We start from the raw sequence: 20488 nt of genomic DNA, 5'->3' as shown, positions 1-20488 counted from the left end.
CCTTGCTGCTGCGCAGTGCAGACATTCACAGTCTGGAGGTATGATGTTCACAATGAAAGTAAGTTTATGAATCGTGGTTTGCAAAGATTCCAGGGCGTGCTCGCAAGAGCGGGATGTGAGTCACACTGTCTGGTCCTAATCTCAGGCAGAGACCTTTGCTGGTGATGAATCGCCTTCATAGTGTTACTTCCTGCTAAGTGATGATATATAATACCCAAGAGAGAGCAATGGTAAAACACCTGTCCCAGTCTGCCTCTAAAATAACCTTATTTATGATAAAAAGTGCATCCTTTGTTCAGTGAGTCTGTAAGCAATCTTTTGATATAGACAAACATAGACTCTTGGGATTGTTTTATTATATTGTGTGAAATAAGATAAAAGAAATGCCGTTCAGGTTGGGTAGAAATTTAAGTACAACAGACACTTTTAAGAAACAGTTCTGTTTACACTGAAACTGATTTCCCTAAATGCTGGCTGGGCTTTCTCTCACATCTCCACACCCTATGTCCTGTCCTGCTCATTCTAGCCGCTTCAGCCTGTTTGACATTTTGAACCTTTGTCTCTGTGAGACTCTTAGAAAAGTCTTAAGCATGGAGACCACGAATGAATGTAGTCTTAATGGAGAACTAAGGCAAAGATTTCTGCATTATGACACTGTGCCTGATTTTTATTTTTGGCAAATTCTCACATCTTTTTTTGCAAAGAAGTACTTTATGGATAATGCTAATTAAAAAAATTGTTTATAAAGTAATTCACATTTGTAAAACTGGGATCATTTACTAAAAAAAAAATCTTGCAGTTCTGTTTTGCCTTGGCTTCAGAAATTTTCCAACAAGGCCCTAGCAATCAGAGGCGGCATGAAGCAAAGGCAGACATTTCAGAATGAGTGGAAAAGCTGAATCCTGACATCACTTGCCTCCTTGACAACAGCAGAATATACACATACACATAGTTGACCTTCGTTTAATGTTGGCCCTGAGTCTTGTAACCAGTGGGTTCAATTCCCATGTCACTAGTCCTTGAAAAAGTTGTAGTTCAATTTCCATCGCTACTTTTTGAAACAGTTATATAAAGAAAAAAAATAACTCCCAAGTAACCATGACCTTCCCAAATCATACATTGCACAACTTGTAATCGTCCTTGAGATTTGGGCCAAAGAAAGGGCTTTTAGAATCTTCTGTTTGTGTTCTGGTTCCCTAGTAACAGTATCGCTCACATTGCACATACTTTCTAGGGGATTCCACACTTTTTCATACAATGTGAAAAAAGAAACCACACATTTTTTTTTCACAGTTTCAGATTTTGTTGCATCCAAAAATGACTAAACCTGCACAGAACAAACATGAGGTTCATTGGAGAACCTTAATTTTTGTCCCCAGACGTTTCTTTTTTGAGCATTTATTTAAATATTGCCGTATTTGTCTCTAACACTGCGTACCCAAGGACTTGTGTACCGGGCATGTCCCTGTGTGCTCAGAGAAGCTGGTGCCAGCCCGCAGTGGCAGTGACTCGCAGAGCAGAGATTGAATCTCCGGTATAAGACAGTGATAACATGCTAGAAGATTCAATAGAATTGTATATTCTCTATATAAGCAATGACATTAATTTAGTTTGTCCCTGATTTTTCTCCTTCTAATTATACTTATAGACTACTCTCAGGCTAAATAATATTGTTTTTACTACCTAAATATAATTTACAATTTATTTTAAGACATTAGTTATGATAAAAATAAACCATGTTGCCCTGTACACAGTGAATGAAAATATGATTTAAATGCTTAGTGCATTGATTTGATTGACATCTCATTTATTATTACTGGATCAAGCAGTTATTTTTAAAATATTGAAGTTACTTAACAGCGATGTGATCACTTAAAAATGTTGATGTCATTTAAAAAAATGCACTTGATTTAAAAAATAATGGACTGGGTCCTTTGGTTAGAGTTTTAAAAATATTATATCATGTCTCCTCCCAATAATTCTCTGAAATACACATCATCACCCCCATATTACAGACAAGAAAACTGAGGAAAGGGTTGTAGAGAAGTTAAGTAGCTCCCCCAAACTCATAAATCCAGGAAGTGATAAAATAAGAACACAAAGCAAATGTGCGCTGTCAAACTCCAGAGCCAGTGTTTTAATTGTTGCACTCTGCTTAAAAGTCAATAATTTTTCCTTACAACTTTTCATTGCAAAAAGATTAAATGATACTATAATGAGAGAAGTTTAGAGTTTACAGCAGGTAATTTTGCAACTAAATTCCCACTGAGGAAAATGAATGGTTTTTAAATGATTGTATGCTATCTTTCCCATGTAAAAAATGTTCTGGTTTCCAAGTCTTCCCACTAAAATACACAATTCACTCTTTCTTCGGTTCAAGTAGCAATAATGCCTGAAAGCACATTACTTCGCAAATGATGAGTTCAAAATCACAGATGTTTGTCTGTTCTTCAGTACAATAGCTGCTTTATTTGTTATTTAAAAGTACTTGTCTTTTGGAGTTGCTACATATGGTTGATATAGTCCACAGAGATGATTTACTCTGTTACCAGTAGTTTACAAGGGGAGTGAAAGGATAGCTGCCCACCCCACCTAAACAGGTTGGTTTGATAGAGGTAAACAGTGAGGGGTGGGGTGGAGCTGGGGTGGAGCCCTTGAGGATTTGGTGAATTTAGGAGCCCAGCCAGAGAGTGTTGTGCCGCCTGTAGGCTAAGGACCTTGTCTGGTTGAAGCCTGCGGCATGTGCCCTGCGAGGGACCCTCATCCTGGTATCGCAGTCAGGCTCGGACAGAGCTCAGAACCAGAGGACATCACACCTGTTGGCAGGTGCTGCCTGTATCTGTGCATTTGTCCACGTAGAGCAACCTCTATGTGGGAAAACGGTTAGGGGTCAGGGAAAGGTGAGAGAAGGAATTTGCGGGGCGGCAGGGTCAGGGGGAGAGGTCAAGTGATGCAGAGCCCTAGGGGAGAGGCTTCTGAGTTCTTTCCTGCCAGAGCACTGTGTACCAAAGTAATTAAACTGACAGAAAGCAGGGTTAGAATGAATACTTTTAAATAACAGTAGGAGGGTTGAACTTGGAAATCACATAAAGAGAACACATTTCCTCTGCCTTTGCCTGTTTGGGGATTTCATAAAGTAGCCTTAGGCATGGCTACTTATTTTAGGGGACATTAGTCCTGTTGCCTTGGTCTCATTTCACTTCCTTGGAAGATATTTTTATATTTTCTAAAAATATATTTTGTTCAGAAATCTTCAATAATTTTTAAAAATACCAGAGAGAGAGAGAGAGAGAGAGAGAGAGAGAGAGAGATAGAGAGAGAGAGAGATTGATTTCTCCTGAACTGTAAGCAAAGAATTTCTGCTGGGAAGTAATTTTTTAAAATTTGGTTAAAATGAGTAGATTAGACAGAAAAAGATATAGTCAATCAAAATGTAAAGATGATGAGATTGGCTATAATTTTCTGGGTGAAAATGCAAGATTTTTATTCTTTAATATGTAGGAAATGAAAATTTATATTTTATGAAAAGTTCTACAATATGGCTCAATGAGTTACTTCTCTTTAATGGTGCGCTGGGGTAGAACATGGCAATATTAAGATTCAGGACATCTCAGGATGTCAGAAGGCTCTGAGAATCTTAACTTTGAATATTCATATGACATCTTATATGGTAATTTCGGTCATTTTGTAGCTATGGACAGCATTGATATTTAAGCTCCTTGTATCTATTTTACAAGTCATCAACTTCATGTTATGGCCTTATTCTTTCACTTTTAAAAAAATTTGTCTCTGCCATGGGCAGCAGATAACTCTACTCCATATCTACGGCTATATGGCAATCGGTCAGACAAAATGATCATCACAAAGTCTGGGGCTGGGATGAAGTCCTTATGGAAGGTGAAACTTTCTAAACCCTTACTGACTCCTCAATTCTACAAATCATTGTCCTTAGTTCCTGAGTTTGCTTGTTTCCTCCTAATGTGGTACCTAGCCCTAAGTTTGTCTCTAGTTTTCTCAACAGTAGACTCACCTGAGTCTGAGTGTTTGTGTCCCCTGAAAATTCCTGTGTTGAAACCTAACCCCTAAGGTGATGGAATGAGGAAGAGGGGAATCTGGGAGGTGGTTAGGTGATTGGGATTAGTGCCCTTATAAAGGAGGTTTTAGAGAGATCCCTTTCCCCCTTCTACCACCTGTGGTCTCTGACCCAGAGGAGGGCCCTCACCCAACAATCAATCAATCAATAGATAAATTTCTGCTGTTTATAAGCTACACAGTCTGTGGCATTTTGTTACAGCAGCACAAACAGGCTAAAATAGACTATCTTCTAACCTTATCCTCAACCAGCCATCAGCTAAACCTCAGTAGGATAAATGGGAAGTAGTTAATATAAGAGGGCGTAAGGCGAGCTTACAGGCTCAGACTCGTTCAGATGTCACATTCACAGTTGCTACCCTTGTTTGCCTGCCTTGGAGTTGTCTACCTTGTTTATCAGGAAAGAATGGGAGTATATTAGCCTCCTAGGGCTGCCATAACAAAATACCACCCACTAGATGGCTTCAAAGAGAAATGTATTCTTTCAAAGTTCTGGAGGCTACACATCCAAAATCAAGGTGTCAGCAGGGCCACCCGTGTAAGGCTCTAGGGCAGAATTCTTCTTTACCTGTTCTAGCTTCTGTCGGTTGCTGGCAATCCTTGGCTTTCCTTCGTTTGTAGATGTGTAACTCCAGTCTCTGTGTCTGTCTTCCTATGACCTCCTTCCTTCTATTTATGTCTGTGTCCAAATTTTCCTTTTCTTACAGGACACCAATTATATTGAATTTCAGTCCTGCTCCAATCCAGTGTGTCCTCATTTTAACCTGATAGCATCTACAAAGACCCTACTCCCAAATAAGGTCACATCACACATTCCATGCAGACATGATGTGTGAGGACTCCATTCAACCCAATACAGGAGGTTCTAGAGCTTTGGGTAACTTTCTCAGCTCCTGGAGTCACCTTGCTTTGTATTTTTTCTTCTTGCTGTCTTCTTTCTTCTTCCCTTTTCCTCAGTAGAATTTCACTTTCCTTGGTCTTTATATTACTTGGTTTTCTTTTCTGATTTCATTGCATAATTGCTCCAACTTGTGTCTTTGTCCTCTCGGAATAATTGCTAACCCACAGAGTTCCCCCAGAAAATTGATCTGCAAATCCTTAAGATCAGATGAATTCTGGGCCTCCATCCTTGGCTCTGCCTTCAGAGAGGACTAGTGATCTGATTTTAGTCTTCTCTCTTTGTAGGATACATACCTATCATTTGCCTTTCTCCAGAGAGTGGCATACACTTTTATACTATTGGGGAATTCACTGGTAAAATCAAACCAAGAATCGCTGACTTTCTGTGGTTCTTATACATGCCACAGTCACCTTCAGACAACTTTGGTCATTTTAAGGAGTTCACATTCTTCTTCACCTCCACACCTGTCACAAGCATATGTTCACAATACAGTCTTTCCTATAAGTCCACCAGGCAACTCCTGGGCTAGCTGCCTACTGAGCCACCTGGCACCATGGAACAGGCAAGAGTCACACAAGGTAATGATGCTATTTGCTCAACTTTTACTGAATGCAGGTTCACTCAAAGTGGACATACACTAGTATCCTACTCACACTCTAACAGTCTAATGGAGACATAACACACACACAGCAATCAAGCGGGGATAACGAACCCGAGTCCCCAAGTCTCAGTCAACAGGTCTGGGAGATAGCATGGTGGGCAGGGGAGCCATCAACGTCTTGCAAGAAAGAACCTCCAGAGCGAGGCGGGCGGTGGGGCAGACAAAGTCCTCAGTCCAGCAGGGCAGAGCCTCTAGCAGCACGGCAGTCAGGAAATCAGCGTGGCGTGGAGCAGCACTGTGGTCTGTGGAGCTCAGCTGTCTCAGCAGTGGTCTGGAGCCTGCCTCAGTTATACCCTTGACAGTGGTGTACTCCACCCTTCTGGGTCTCTTGATAAGTATCTTGGTACCCCTGATGGCAAGTGGGGATTTCCCCAGGAGCCTATCTATGGGTGGTCCCGCTCTGCAGACACAGCTGTTCTGATCATGTGTGCAGATGTCTTAGGTGCGTCTCCTTGCCAGATGTGTCTAGGGTGACTTAGGTAGTTTCCTTGAATCAAAGCATCATGGCTAACTCTCAGCCCTCTTGGTTGACAGGAGTGACTCCATTTTTATATACTTTATGCTGTCTTGACCAGACCAATGCCAATTTATTGGTCCTGCTCTCCACAGCACCCTACCCCTGACCTGAAAGTTTCTGTTCAAAATCACCTTAATTGTATTATTTGCATATCTCATATCAGAAGTGAGGCCTGTTTACTCTAGAAAACAGTTCAACTCTGCCTTGATTTGGATCTTCCCCAAATTCTGGGCGCTCAGTGGCATTTCACATCACACCTGCCCCACCAGAGGGATTCTTATCGGTAACTTCTCCCCGCAACTCCACACCCTCCACACGCTTCCCTGGTAAATTTCAGAAGGAAAGTGACTAACCAATGAGGTGTTGAGGAAGAGAAAGTTTCTATTTTTAAATAATAGGAAATTACTAAAATATTAATCAGTCATTTTAATGAAGCATGGGAACATCATAATTTAGAGTGTGTAAGATTTATGCTTTTGTTACACTTATGCTTTTCAACTTGTTTTAAACATTGACCACTAATTTCTAATTTTTGAGGTGTTTTCCTCAAAAATTAGAGGATAAGGTATGTGAAGATGTCTCCTTCGGGCTGTGCTCTGCTCCTTTTTGTCTAGCCTAGGTGGGCCCCTCAGTTCCCAGCTGGCAGCCTTCCCGCTGCTATTGGCGTGTGGAACATAGTTTCAGAAAAATGCCAAGTGCAGAAAGGCGACTGCGTTTGAGCAATCGTAGGGAAATACGGAATGTACCTTTGAAACTCTGCCTCTGATTCCATTTGGCTGTTTCTTTGCCAATTTGCTTTTATTGAAGCTCTTTCACTTAAAAACAACAACCCCAAACCTTGAAGATAGAACATGAATTATGTTCTATCATCATAATATCAGAGTATGCTTAATTTTTTTAAAAAATTATAATTCATTTCTTGCTGTAGACCAAAAAACAAAGTGTTTGCAAAGTCCTGTTATGAAAAAGACTTAAATTATCTTCATAAGTAAACAGGTTTAGGAACAGCTTTTAACTCTTCCTTGGTGTGAGTTCAGCACATCATTGCTTCCTGTTGATAAGGTAAGCACTTCCTTTGCTCATGACAGGGTGTTTGGAGGGAAATAAAATCACATAGATTATCAGTCACCAGTACTAAACATTTTGTAAGGATTAACTAATTAAAATTGAAAAACATAAAATTGTCTTCAGGACATTATTTTATTCCAGTTCAGCTGATGTCTAATGATGTTAATATATTAGATTTTGTCAGATTTGCCTCAAATTAAATGGAAAAGACTTTTGCAGCATTTATTATTTTCAGGTTGCTATGGTGATGTTTTCCTCAGTAGATGGACAGAACAGTAAGGAGGGCAGTCAGTGTTCAGCACTGCCACTCCAGCGCCGGAAGGCTGCAGTGCCCAGGAAGGCGGAGTGGAGAGAACACAGAACTGGGAGTGGGGCAGGGCTGGGGTGGGAAAGGATCGGGGTTTAGCCCCAGATCTTCCCTTTGCTTGTGAGCTGCAAGTCCAGGAGCTTTCTTGAGCCTCGCTTTGTTCATCTCTAAGATGGGCCCACCTTATAAAGTGGTTATGAATTTTAAATAAGATAATATGCTTAAAACCTCTCTGAATTACCATGCAAATATGACCTACCTTTATTGTAGCTTAATGAATAATTGATTTCTTACATCTCAGCTATTTATGATGGTTCTTCACCTGGTATGGTAATTGCTCTTGTAGCTACAAGTATTTCTCTAGTATCATCTCATATCTGGATAAACTGTTAATTACAACACATATACAGGGAGTATCATATGCAACACTTAGCTAAAAACCTTACTTTAGTTATTTCATTTAATCTATATAACAACCCTATGATGTTGCGTACTAATCCTGTCACAAATGAAGAAATTGAGAAATTTCTTGTATATTTTATCATTCATTCAACCAGATAGCATGATGATGAAGATGGTATTGGGAGTCTAAACATCACCTCTTATTTTATTTCCTGGTAGCTATTGGTTGATAAAACTTATTTTATGTCCAGACTTGTCTCTCTTCCATTTCTCTTCCCTTCCCTTCTGACCCCCCAGTCACCCACCCAAACTCAAAGGCGTGACTGACAATGACATGATTTTTAAAACTATTACATAGGCTGCTAAACTGTGTGTTTTCTCAGCAATTTCATTTGCAGATATGGTTGTACCATTATTTTTACTCTAAATGATGCAGACACCTGAGGTTTTCCAGAAGCCTTGTTGTTTTTGTCTCCAAAATGGGCAGACGGATTTAGAAACAGATTTCCTTCTGTGACTCATTCAGGAGAAACTGCATTTTAACACGAGGTTGTCAAATCCTAAGCCCCACTCAAAGGGAAATAGTGCAGTGATCAAAACACTTGTCCCCCTTCCTGGCCCCAAATGAAATTAAGTTTAATAGGAAAGTAAAATTAAGACACTTTATGTGGAAAGCTTTTTGTATTAGACATTAGCAACACTGAGAACAGCTAATAGGTAAAGCAGCTTACCAAATTAGTTTTTTGAATTCCACAGTTTTTATTAAAACTAAAACACAAAGAAATCTTGTCTCTACCACAGGAAATGGAGAGAGAGTAAATCAAATAAGACGAACAGCTTTGCTACTCAATATGAACAAGAAATTGTTGATGAGGCAGCATTAAATCATTTAGCTGGTGATTCATTTCAGCATTTAGAACACGTTTCTGATCTTCAGAATCACACACAATAGGATTTTTAGATGATCTCGGTATGTCTTGTTGACAGTGAGTTAGTGTGTGTTGATACAGGTTCTACATCACATTTTCTGTATTGTAACTGACTCCCTTTTCTGCAGCTAATGAAGTGGAAACAATGCATAAATACGATTCAGAAGACTTACATTATACATTTAAAAAACTCTACCATCTATTGAGTTATAACTATTTGCTTTCATTTGTAATTTTAAAAGTTCAACTCTTCATGTGAATTTATATTTTTTAAATTTTTATGCATAATTATATGATCCCAAATTCATGTTCTAATGTTTCACAGTTAGCCTAATGATAGCTTGAGTTTATGAAACAAGTATCAAATAGTTCATTACATATTTACTTTTTTGTTACTAGAAAATTTCCTAATTTTGTTGTGAATATGTTTTCCCTTGTCACTCAAAAAGAACATAGGGAAAACAGACATTGTTCATTTTTTCAGTTTTAAAATAAATATTTTGGCATATTTTCTTTTGCCTAGTGCCAAGCATACACTTGTGGAAGTGTCCCAAAATCTAGGAAAAAGTGATGATGCCCGAGAGAGTGAAGCGTAACTGGCTGGGTCCTGACTGACCAGCATCTCTCTTGTGTGGACTGGGAGTTAGTGCTGAAAAGCATCATGCTAATTTGTGCCACTGAAACTAACAAATTAAAAAATCTCTTTTCGTACATCAATGTGATGATTTATTTATTCTTATTTGTAACTTAGCACCAATTAACATGTGAAGAATAAAATATAACTCCCCGATCATTTATTTTAAAATCAAAACTTACTAAAATTATTCTTTGAAAAGTGAAGGAGAAGCAAAAAGAGTTTAATGACTTGCAGGGTGCACGTGGTGGTAGCACTGTGTGTGTCTCTGACTGAGTTTTGATAGGCGTCAACCACACCTGGCTTCCCCAGCACAACTTGTACTATGGCATATGCCCAACAAATGTTTGTTGAATGAATGAATGGTAATTGGAAATTTGCTTTTGTCTCTTTTAACATTTACATATTCGAAGACAGAGTTTCTACCATAATTATCAGAATAAACTCTATTTTCCAGTACTTTGTACTTTTTACCACAGAATATCACTACATTAACTTATACTTTTTGCATGTGAACTTTTAAATCAAAATTGTTACCTTCTGATGTGTTAAGCCTTAAAGTAGTGACAGCATGGGGGAGACGTGGAAGCTCCAGGAGTTTTTCTGTCCCTCTCACAGCCACACAGCGTTTCCCACCAGGACGGTATCACTGCTAATGATCCTGGAATTTCTCTGTAGAAGGCACATACACAAGCCCCATTGATGAGAAGAGAGAGTAAAATTTGGTTATGTTTTTATAACCCTTGTTTATGTTTGTTTAAAATCTTAGGGAAAGTACACTGTGGGTCTTTAAGAGCTATAAATGGGTAAATAGAAGAAGTACTGTAATTTTTCAAAGCATTACTGAATGCCAGGAATCTGATATTATCATTCCAGTTTACAGTGACTAGTTAAAGGATATTGGCATCCTGTTATTTGCAAAGGAATTTACAAGGAAACCTAAAACAATTGGAAAAGACAATGGAAAAATGTTATACAGATTTTTAGATGAATCAACTGTGATGAAAAAATTGTATTAGATGGTCTGGTGAATTGAGGCTAAATAAAAAAGCAGAAATGAGATACCCAAGCTGCCTTTCTTGTTCTCTCTTTTACATTATTTGGCCACAGAGTTATTTTTCTCCAAAGACTTTCCCATGGAATTATTTAATATGATACAACTGATACCAAAAACTATAGGAGCTGAAAATGTACGTTAAAAAATATTGGGGTAACAGAATGGCTTTGCTTACCTATAACCTCTTTTAGTAAAAGGTTTATATGTTAAGATGGTTTATACAGGCCACTGCTTTGGCAAACTTTAAAAAGTGTCATTTGATGAAGTATTCTGTGACTGGTGCTCCCCTGGAGTTGTGCAGTGGTACTGGGGATATATACAGTCTGCTGATTTTGGCTTCAGGCATACTTTCCATGTGTAATTGTAGCAGGAAAAACATTTTCATATCTTTCATGGCATTTGTGTTTTTTTAACATTCACCACAGCCTATAAACAATGTCTGCATGTCTAATTTTGAACGGCTTTTCCACAGGGCTTTAAACAGAAATAAAACTAGGAACTTCATAGGCCGTAGGAAAGATACTGCTCTGGGCAACAAATTTAAAGTCTGAAAACACAGCGGTTTTCAAATGGAAGCAGGAAACCAACAACTCAAGGAGGTGGTAACATGTTGAGTGGGGATCAGATTTCTCTACAGCATCAGGATTCTTAGAATTCCCCTCAGTTCTTTTCAGTTAAGTGGAGATTCTGTATAGAGAATATAATTTTTGAACGTTTTAAAAACTGTTTTCTAAGTCACTATGCAGGACGAATGTGCATAGGCAGGCAGGGCATTACCTCAGCTTTAGTGTCTTAAATTTTCAGTCGTGGCAGTTTAATTTCCGTTCATGTGAGAATGCACATGTGCTCATAATGGAACTAGGAGGCACTATTATGTTTAAACATGGAAAAGCCTCGATTCACAATAAGGGAAGGTACTTATAGGAATTTACCCACCAATAAAGAATATTCTGAAAAAAAAATAAAAAGAAATGGAGGTCCAGCTGTGTTAACAGAGCAAACAATGTTTTTCAATCATCAAAACTTGCTATTAGGAAACAAGATAATCTCTCTCTTTTTTCCTAATTTTATCTTTAATTATTTTCTAATTTTATCTTTAAAATTTGAGCCTTCCTCAAATTTTATTTCTTCCATAAAGTTTTCTCTCCCTCTCCATTCTGAAATCTGTCTGAATTCCTGCACATGATGGGAGTGTATAGGATGTAGGAATTAGGTTCTCTGGCCCGACCACCTTGCCTGAATCAGTGTCCTGGCTCAAGCCAGATGACCTTGGGCAAGCCACTTGTTTGCAATGATTTGTTCATTTGAGAAGTGCAAATACTAACAGTATCTGCCTCGTGTGGTTATTATATGAATAAAAATAGGAAATATGTGTAAAACACATCTAAGCACTCAGTAAGTGGTGCTCTTTCTTTCACTGTGTACCACATTGTAGCATTTGGTTATTTGTTGTAATGATTTGCCTTAACACCTTCTACAATATTATGTATAAACACTCATAAAACATATGCTGCAATCTTTTCCCATGCCTGAGTTTGATATATTGGTTTTTATTTGTTTCTTTGGCTTTTAGATACAAGTTGCCTGGGTCAGGACATATATCATTTTTTTAAAAGATTTTATTTATTTATTTATTTATTTATTTATTTATTTATTTAGAGGGGAAGGGAAGGAGAAAGAGAGAGTAAAAAACATCAATGTGTGGTTGCCTCTCACGCGCCCCTACTGGGGACCTGACCCTCAACCCAGGTGTGTGCCCTGACTGGGAATAAAACCAGCGATCCTTTGGTTCTTAGGCCTGCACTCAATTCACTGAGCTACACCAGCCAGGGCTCCTTTATTTTTTAAATAGAATCACATTCTTAGAAGAGTTTTAGGTTCATTGCAAAACAGTGGAAGGTAGAGTTCCTGTATCCCCCTGTCCCCACACAGGCACAGCCTCCTCTGTCATCAACTCTCCCCACCAGGTGGGACATTTGTTACAATCAATGAACCCACACTTGGCACATCATAATCATCCAAAGTCCCTAGGGTTCTCTCTTAGTGTTGTACATTCCGTGGACTTGGTTGCTGTAGGGTAAGTGGAGGCAGTCTGGCTTCCTCACCCCGGGGTCTAAGTAATGAAGGGAAGCAGCGCTCCCGTGGCCTTGGAGGGACCTGATAACTAGCATTCTCCCAGCCTTCAGACTGGGTCCGATAAACTGTTCCCCTAACATGAAGTGGGCTCACACATGCAGAATTATGTTATGTCATGTAATGTTCTGGCCCTTTTCCAGCTTTGTTCCCCTCTAGTACTTAAGTAAGTAGGGGCTTCTCACTAGTTAGATACATGTAAGGGGACAGGTGCCACGGGTGCCACAATGGGAAGCAAGGGCCATGATGTGTGACATACAGGGAGACATACAGCTTGCACGTGTGTGGCTCACTCACCCATGAATAAAGGCATGCCAGACATCCCAACAGCTCCGTGAATATTTTTCCATCTGCACAAATATCATGAACCTGCCGGCCTTGAAGGGTCGCAACACAGTCATGTATTTGGAATCATACCTTTTCAGACTGGTTTCTTCCCCTTATTAATATACGCTTACAGTTCTAGGCCTTAGGTCTGAAAAGCACTTAAAAATAGTGTTAAATGCAAGGAGACTGAATGAAGACTGAGGGACGTGGTGTTCACTGTGGAATGCCGCTCACTCAGTCCACTGTGCTTCTTACTAGGTAATTCTTACCTAAACATGATGAAAACAAATCTGGAAATTAGAAAGACATTTAAAAAATATTACTAAAAGCTCGATGTGGGGAGAATAAGGACTGAAAATTATTGCAAAATGATGTAATCAATACATTTTAAAAAGAATAAATTTAACAAGTTGTAGCCATGACTTTTCCTCATTGTTTCATAACTGCTTGATTATAACTATACTCTAACTTTAATGGTTCTTCTCCTAAATTAGTCATTTGCTTTTTCAATGATCTTTTGGTTAGTTGAATTCTTAAAATGTTCCCAGTGGCCAGCGCTCACCTGGAACTGATTGAGCCTTGCTGACTTAACAGGTTGTGGTGCGGAGTTGGCGGGGGACACAGGCTCCTTCAGCAGCCCTGGATACCCTAACACGTATCCCCCCAGCAAGGAGTGCATATGGTACATTCGCACTGCGCCTGGGAGTAGCATTCAGCTCACCATCCATGACTTTGATGTGGAGTATCACCAAAGCTGCAATTTTGATGTCTTGGAGGTAGGAATTTAGATTGCTTTTCAGCACATTCCAAAATTTGGGGTAGAACTGGAAGTCACTGCAAAAATTCCTAAATTCTTTCCAGTGTTCAGAGCAGTGTTCTATTTTTAGAAATTTTGATGAGTATCAGCTTTTCGTGAATGAGATTTGTAGACAATTGGGATTAATATCTTGGGTTTGGGTTTCTCTAAAAGCTTGATGGTGGTGGTTTAATCGGGAGTGCAGGGAATCCCTATGGACAACCTGGGCTTGATCCTGCCAGAACCCTCTGATCCCCTGTGAAGACTGCACCTTAGAATCATCCCTCTAAGGACACCAGGCTGAGGCACTGGTGCCTGAACTCACACCTCCAACGGTGGAAGAATGCCTTTGGCCTTGTTAACGCCCCACACTCCCTGTCTAAGGAAGCTCGCTTGGGAGAGGCAGTGGCGAGGCAGAGTGTAGAGAAGAGGCACTGGGTGGGGCATGGCCATAAGCAGAGGCGTTGCCCACCTCAACTGCAGCTGCAATCAGAGAGGGCCCACCCACATGGAGCAGGGTGCAAAATGCATCTGCTACAGAAGGTTTTTCAAAAAATGGTCACTGAGGTAGTTTGAGGCATTTGAAGATAAGAACTTTTCCAACACTACTGCAAAGGGTTTATCTCAGGTAATTATGATGGCCTTTGAGACTCAATTATAATCTGCTTTTCATTGCTTGGATCTAGTCATCAGGAGATTATACATATGGTATATATATACATGCTGAACTTTGACCTATCTGCAATATGCAAGGTTTCTAAGTATACACAAGACTCCTATCCCCATAGGAAAAGGGACTGTATAGCTCATCACGACACGGGTTCTATATCTGGTAGAACTTAGACTCCATGAGGGCTGGGTATTTGTCTGCTCTTTTTGTTTGTTTGCTTTACTGCTCTGCCCCTGGGGCCACAGAATACTTGGCAAATAGTACACACTCGAATGTATTTTTGGAATGAATGAAAACATCCAAACGTCTCTGTGATTGACACACCAGTTTGCAAAGCTAGTTTGGCATCCATTTTCCCATCTGAATGTTCCATAATCCTGTGAGGTAAGGGGAATTTTGTCCACATTTTGCCATTGTCAAACAGAGGCTCCAAAAAATTGGCAGGTTTTCCCATAACCACCAGGGTGGGGAGTGGAGGAGCTATGAACTGAATGCATCTGCCACCCAACACTCCGTGCAAACCAGCATGAAAAGATAGAGGTGGGCCTGTACTTGATGAAAACTTTAACACTTAAAAACTTTATTTAATTACAAAGCAAATTCTTTCCTCGTAAAGAAATGAGGTTCTCAAACTGTGCCTTCACCAAGTGATTGCCATCGGTAGGAATTGTGCTTAACAGCTCAAGTGTCTCTAAAAGAGGGTGATGCTGCAGTGAGTGGATTCAGGGACAGAGCTGGTAAGCCCTTGGGTTCACACCCATACCTTCATCCTCATGTAAGTGCTTTTGCCAAGCCATGACTCCATCTCAGAAGAGGAACTGTTTTTTTAGGAGGAGAGAACAAGGTGGCAACTAGAATTCACACTCGCAGTATGAAGTAGGACCGACACTCAAATGCGGAATCTTCAAATGGTCTCTCTTGCTGGCAAGGACATTTCTCAGTTGCATAAACCCCTTGACACTTACAAAGGGCTGGCAGCAGACTTCTCCACAGTAATGTGAAATGTTCCAAACCTTTCATTTTCATGTTCCAAAGTGCGTGAGATTGCTGCCCACTTGGCAAATGTAAATGGGTCCATTGTGCTTTGGGTTTTGTCACACCCACTACGTGAGGAAGTAAAGACCATAGCTGTTCCCTGCAGCAGGCTTGGGGACAGAAGGACAGGGCAGGCTCTCCAGGCCTCAGCACTCAGGTGGGGCACTGTGCCTGGGCAGAGAGGGCTGGGAGAGGAGGCTGCAGTCTGGGTAGGGCTTACTTTTATTAGGACAAGGTTGTATCCCAATGTTTCATGAAAATCAGCATTTGGAGGAATATTTTGAGGCCCTTAATTATTTTGAGAGTTTTGTTTTTTTCCTTAAGGCTGAAATGTGTAACTTCCTTACTTTTTGTTCAGAAACCTAATTTGACCTCTCTGAAAATGCTCAAGACAGGTGGAAAATGTTATAATAAATTTGCATTAATGACAATTGATGTAAGAATGTCCAAACCTAGAGAGAATTTTTATGAGTTTATTTGAGTCAAACTGTGGACAATTGCTGGGAAGCAAAATCTCAATGGGGGAAGGGCAGTTCTGCCGCGTGTTTTATACATTAGAATTAAAGGAGGAGACATAAGGAGGGTTACATGAAATCCACTGGTGCTAGATTAAGGGGGTGGGACAAAATAAAGAGGGAAATCTCTGGAACTGGATAAAGAGTAAAACAGAGAGCCACATACTTCTCTGACATTGGTGGGTATAGGATAGTCAATAATTAACATTTACAGCACACAGAAACAGTATTGAAGGAACAAGGGAGCAATGAGGGGTTCTTCAGTCTGGTGCTCTGGTGTGGTGGATTGCCCTGAGGGGGTTGGAAAAGAGGATTACTCTGACATTTCAAAGGTATGTTATCTTAGATGCAAAAAGACAATGGACCAGGCTCACAGCAAAGGTTGACCTTTGTCAAAGCTACAGGCCTTCTTTTTTATGGTGGAGTAGAATTCCATTGTGTAAATGTCCCATAGTTGTTTTATGCACTCATCTACTGATGGACACTTGGGCTGCTTCATTTTACCCTTTGCAACAGTGTGGATGGACCTGGAGAACGTTATGCTAAACTAACAAGCAAAATAGAGATTCATAGATGGAGAGCAGGCTGACAGCTAGGGGGAGAGGGACCCATTGAGCAAAAGGGGGTGGAGAGATTGAGCAAAAACGGAAAAGGACTCAGGGACAACAGTGTGGTGATTGTGGAGGCGAAGGAATTATAAGGGGGATAAATGGTAATGGAAAAAATACACTAAAAAATTATTCATAAAAAAATTAAAAAGCTACAGACCTAAGATGTGACTGCTGGCCATGACCTGCTTTTAGTTAGTAATTTTTATGTTCAGACCATCATAGGGGGTTACTTTGGTCTCTGAGTTTGCAAGGCTGCCACACAGGCCTCCCCTGAGCTTGTCAGGGTTAGTATGAGGCCCTTTTCCATCTACACAACAAAATGACTTTTTCTATCCCTCATACCACAGATGCTGATAATGTGTTAGCAAGTGGTTTCAAAATTTGTTACCCCTGGTGTGTGTGTGGCCTGGAAACATTGACCCATCTGTTCTTAGTTTGCACATTAATTATCCTTTCCTGTTCTGCTGAGCAGAGCCAAGTAGGACCTCACTGTCACCAGGTATTGGGCGTTTTGAGTTTCACCGAGTTAAAGGAGTCAATATTTTTCTCCCTCAAAAATCTGTGTCCAGCAAGTGGCCAGCTGCATTAATCAACAGCCATTTGGTTACTCATGACCCTGGAATGCTGACTTGATTGTAACAATAAATGGAGCTAACAGAGCAGAAAGAAATGTTCAAAACAGATTAAAACCATAGCCTTTGAAATGTTCTATATTCTAAGAATTTGCTAAAAAACACATTTTTAAATCTCTAATCATCAGACCAATTCCTTTTCCCCTAAAGTTTAGTCATATGCTGTAGTCGAATGAGCCACACCCTGAAATTCTTTCCAACTTTTTCCTCTTTTGAAGAGTCATGTGCTAATTATTGGTTTTATTTGTGGAAGACAAAAGTACCATTTTATTGTTTGGGTCATGGAAACACTCCGGCTGATTTTTCTTCAATCTCCGAGAAAGGAGCTTGAACTGGCATAGAGCAGAAAAGGAAATCCACTCCTTGGTGCAATAAACCTGGACAATTGCTCGGTGTGGGCAGTTAGCTCCCTCTGGTCTCTCTGTGATGGTCTTTTGTGAGCCCAGCCCAGTAAGAAGGGAAGCACAAGTGATGGTGTTTATTCTTCTGGAGGCTTCTAGGCCTAGCTGACTCATACCCGTTATGTTTGTATTCTCAAGGGGACCCACGAGCAGGGAAAACAAGGACGATTTTGCCAACATGCAAGTTTTTTTGTTAGAACTAAACCCTTTTGCCCAATGTTCTCTCCAAATGTGCGCTGCTTATTGGGCGTTGATGATTAGGACACACACTGGCAGTTTCTCACTCTGAGGATTGTGCTGGGCGAGGGGGTAGGGGAATCTTCAAAATGGGAAGGACACCCTAAGCAAGAAGTAATCTTGTTTCTTGCATTTGCATATGTGTACGTGTAAAAGGCCACACAGGGCTCTTCCTGAAGTCCTGCTTTAGATGGGACTGAGGGGACCACACAAACATAGCTCCTCCTGATGAAAATAAGCATGAAGCTGTCAGCCTGCTTCATTCCTTTGCAATTACAGTGCTTGTGCTCAGCCCTCTGTGGAACAGCAGTTTCATTCATTTTGGCCTTTCCCGCATGGCTGGGGGAATTAATCAGACAAAGAAATCATTATAGATTCAAATCACACAGTTCCCAAAGCTAGGCTTGTTGTTCTCACTCTCTCTCCCCAGAGGACACTTGAGTGTTTCCCCTATCAGTCAACAGCACCCCTGAGGGTGGGCAAGGGCTGGGGGCCTAAGGAATGGGGGTGGGAGGTAAATGGATGAGGAAAGCAGCACAGATCACATGGGTGGGAGGGTGCCGCACACAAGTCTCACTGAGCCCAGCTTTCCTGGTTCTGGTCCTGAGTACAGAATTTTGAGCATACGTGTGGGGCAGAGGGACTGAAAACTGTCCCTGAAAATGGTCTTTCTTCCACAAATTTAAGTTTCGCAAGACCTGAGAGTAGGGGCTCAATATCTTTCTTAAAAATTCAACTTAATTAATTGATTTTTTAAAGTTCAAAGTGCTACCATTTATTTCTCTAGGCAACCATATCAATGTACAAATATGATAAATATAAAAAATCATGTGATGAATTCAGAAACAGCCTCTGATTCTGAATTCCATCAGTTTCCTTGCAAGATGTCATCTTACCTCTCTCTCTGAAATGAGGGGAAACTGCCTTATTCTTTGTTGTTCAAAATCCAGAGCGTCCTGTTTGGTGGTGTTTTACCTAGTTTCATATATTTGTCAACTTCTTATTTTATGCAATCCTTTTCTTTATTTTTTGACAGCAGTGTATTTATTGCTATTTTATTATTCATATTTTCAATATTTTTTTTCCTTCTTTTTAAAGAAGACCCTTTAACATTTCATGTAATACTGGGTTGGTGATAATGAACTCCTTTAGCTTTTTCTTATTTGGAAAGCTCTTTATGTGTCCTTTGAGTCTAAATGATAGTTTTGCTGGGTAGAATAATCTTGGCTGTAGGTTCTTGCTTTTCATGACTTTGAGTATTTCTCGCTAATTCGTGTGGCCTGTGAAGTTCCTGGTGAGAAATCTGCTGATGGTCTTATGGGAGCTCCCTTGTGGGAAACTGCTTTTCTCTTATGGCTTTTCAGATTCTCCTTTGTCTTTAAACTTTTGCATTTTAATTATGATATTTTTTAGTGTGGGCCTCTTTGGGTTCATCTTGTTTGGGACTCTCTGTACTCCCTAGACTTGTATGTATTTTTCCTTCTCCAGGTTGAGGAAGTTTCCTGTCATTAATTTTTCAAACAGTTTTTAAATTTCTTGCTCTCTCTCTTCTCTTTGGCACCCTCATGATGTGGTGTTGGTACTTGAAGTTGTCCCAGAGGCTCCTTACACTACCCTCATTTTTTTAAATTCTTTTTTATTTTTTGCTGTTCTGATTGGGCGTTTTTTGCTTCCTTATATTCCAAATCACTTATTTGAATCTTGGCTTCATCTTCTCTACTGTTGATTCCCTGTAAATTGTTCTTCATTTCAGTTACTGTATCCTTCATGTCTGACTGGTTTCTATGTCCTTTTTATGCTGTTGAAGTTCTCACTAAGTTCCTTGAGCATCCTTATAACCATTGTTTTGAGCTCTCTATCTGTTAGTTTGAGTGCCTCCATTTCATTTAGTTCCTTTTCTTGTTCTTTGACTTGGGACCTGTTTCTTTGTCTCCTCATTTTAGTTTCTTCCCTGTGTTGGTTTCTATGTGTTAGGTAGAGTTGCTATGTCTCCCATGCTTGGTAGAGTTGCCTAATGTAGTAGGTGTCCTGTAGGGTCCAGTAGCATAGCCTCCTCTTTCACACAGAATGGGCACTCCAGGTGTGCCCCCTTGTGTGGGTTGTATACACCCTCATGTTGTAGTTGAGGTTTGATTGCTGTTGGCACCTTGATGGGAGGGATTTGCCCCCAGGCCAATAGACTACAAAGACTAGCCAGGACCACTGTGAGGGATCAGCTGTGCAGGGGCCCACCCCATGGAGCAGGACTTACTTCAGCAGGGCTCTGGTGCCTGCTGAGTCCATGTTTCGGTGTATTGTTTGTGGAGTTGGTTGGGTGGTACTTGCAATGGTCTAAGGCTCTGGGGCCTCTCAGGAGGTACATGCTGAGATCAGCCACTGCCTGTGTTCTGCCCAGAGCGTCCCAGCATGAGCTATAAAGTGATCTTCATATGGCTGCTACTTGTGCTGGGCTTGGAGGTGTTCAGGATAAGCCAACCTGCAAACCAAGGGTGGCTGCTGCTAGTGCCAGGCCTGGGGCCACTAAGTGACATGTATGGGTCATGCCGAGGCCAGATGTTGCTTG

At 40.4% G+C, this 20488-nt stretch overlaps 1 protein-coding gene across 1 annotated transcript in view; it reads left to right on the top strand.

Annotated features, from left to right (window-relative positions):
- CUBN (cubilin) overlaps positions 1–20488 on the top strand; it is a 244855-nt gene that overhangs the window by 88468 nt on the left and 135899 nt on the right. Inside the window, exon 29 of the mRNA XM_024575816.3 lies at positions 13623–13804. Within this exon, the coding sequence (XP_024431584.2) occupies positions 13623–13804 (182 nt within the window). The remainder of the gene's footprint in view (positions 1–13622; positions 13805–20488) is intronic.

The sequence above is a fragment of the Desmodus rotundus genome, chromosome 4 (assembly GCF_022682495.2).
Source record: "Desmodus rotundus isolate HL8 chromosome 4, HLdesRot8A.1, whole genome shotgun sequence".
NCBI lineage: Eukaryota > Metazoa > Chordata > Mammalia > Chiroptera > Phyllostomidae > Desmodus > Desmodus rotundus.
Note: the sequence above shows the minus strand (reverse complement) of the source record. Positions and strands in the feature narration are given on the sequence as shown.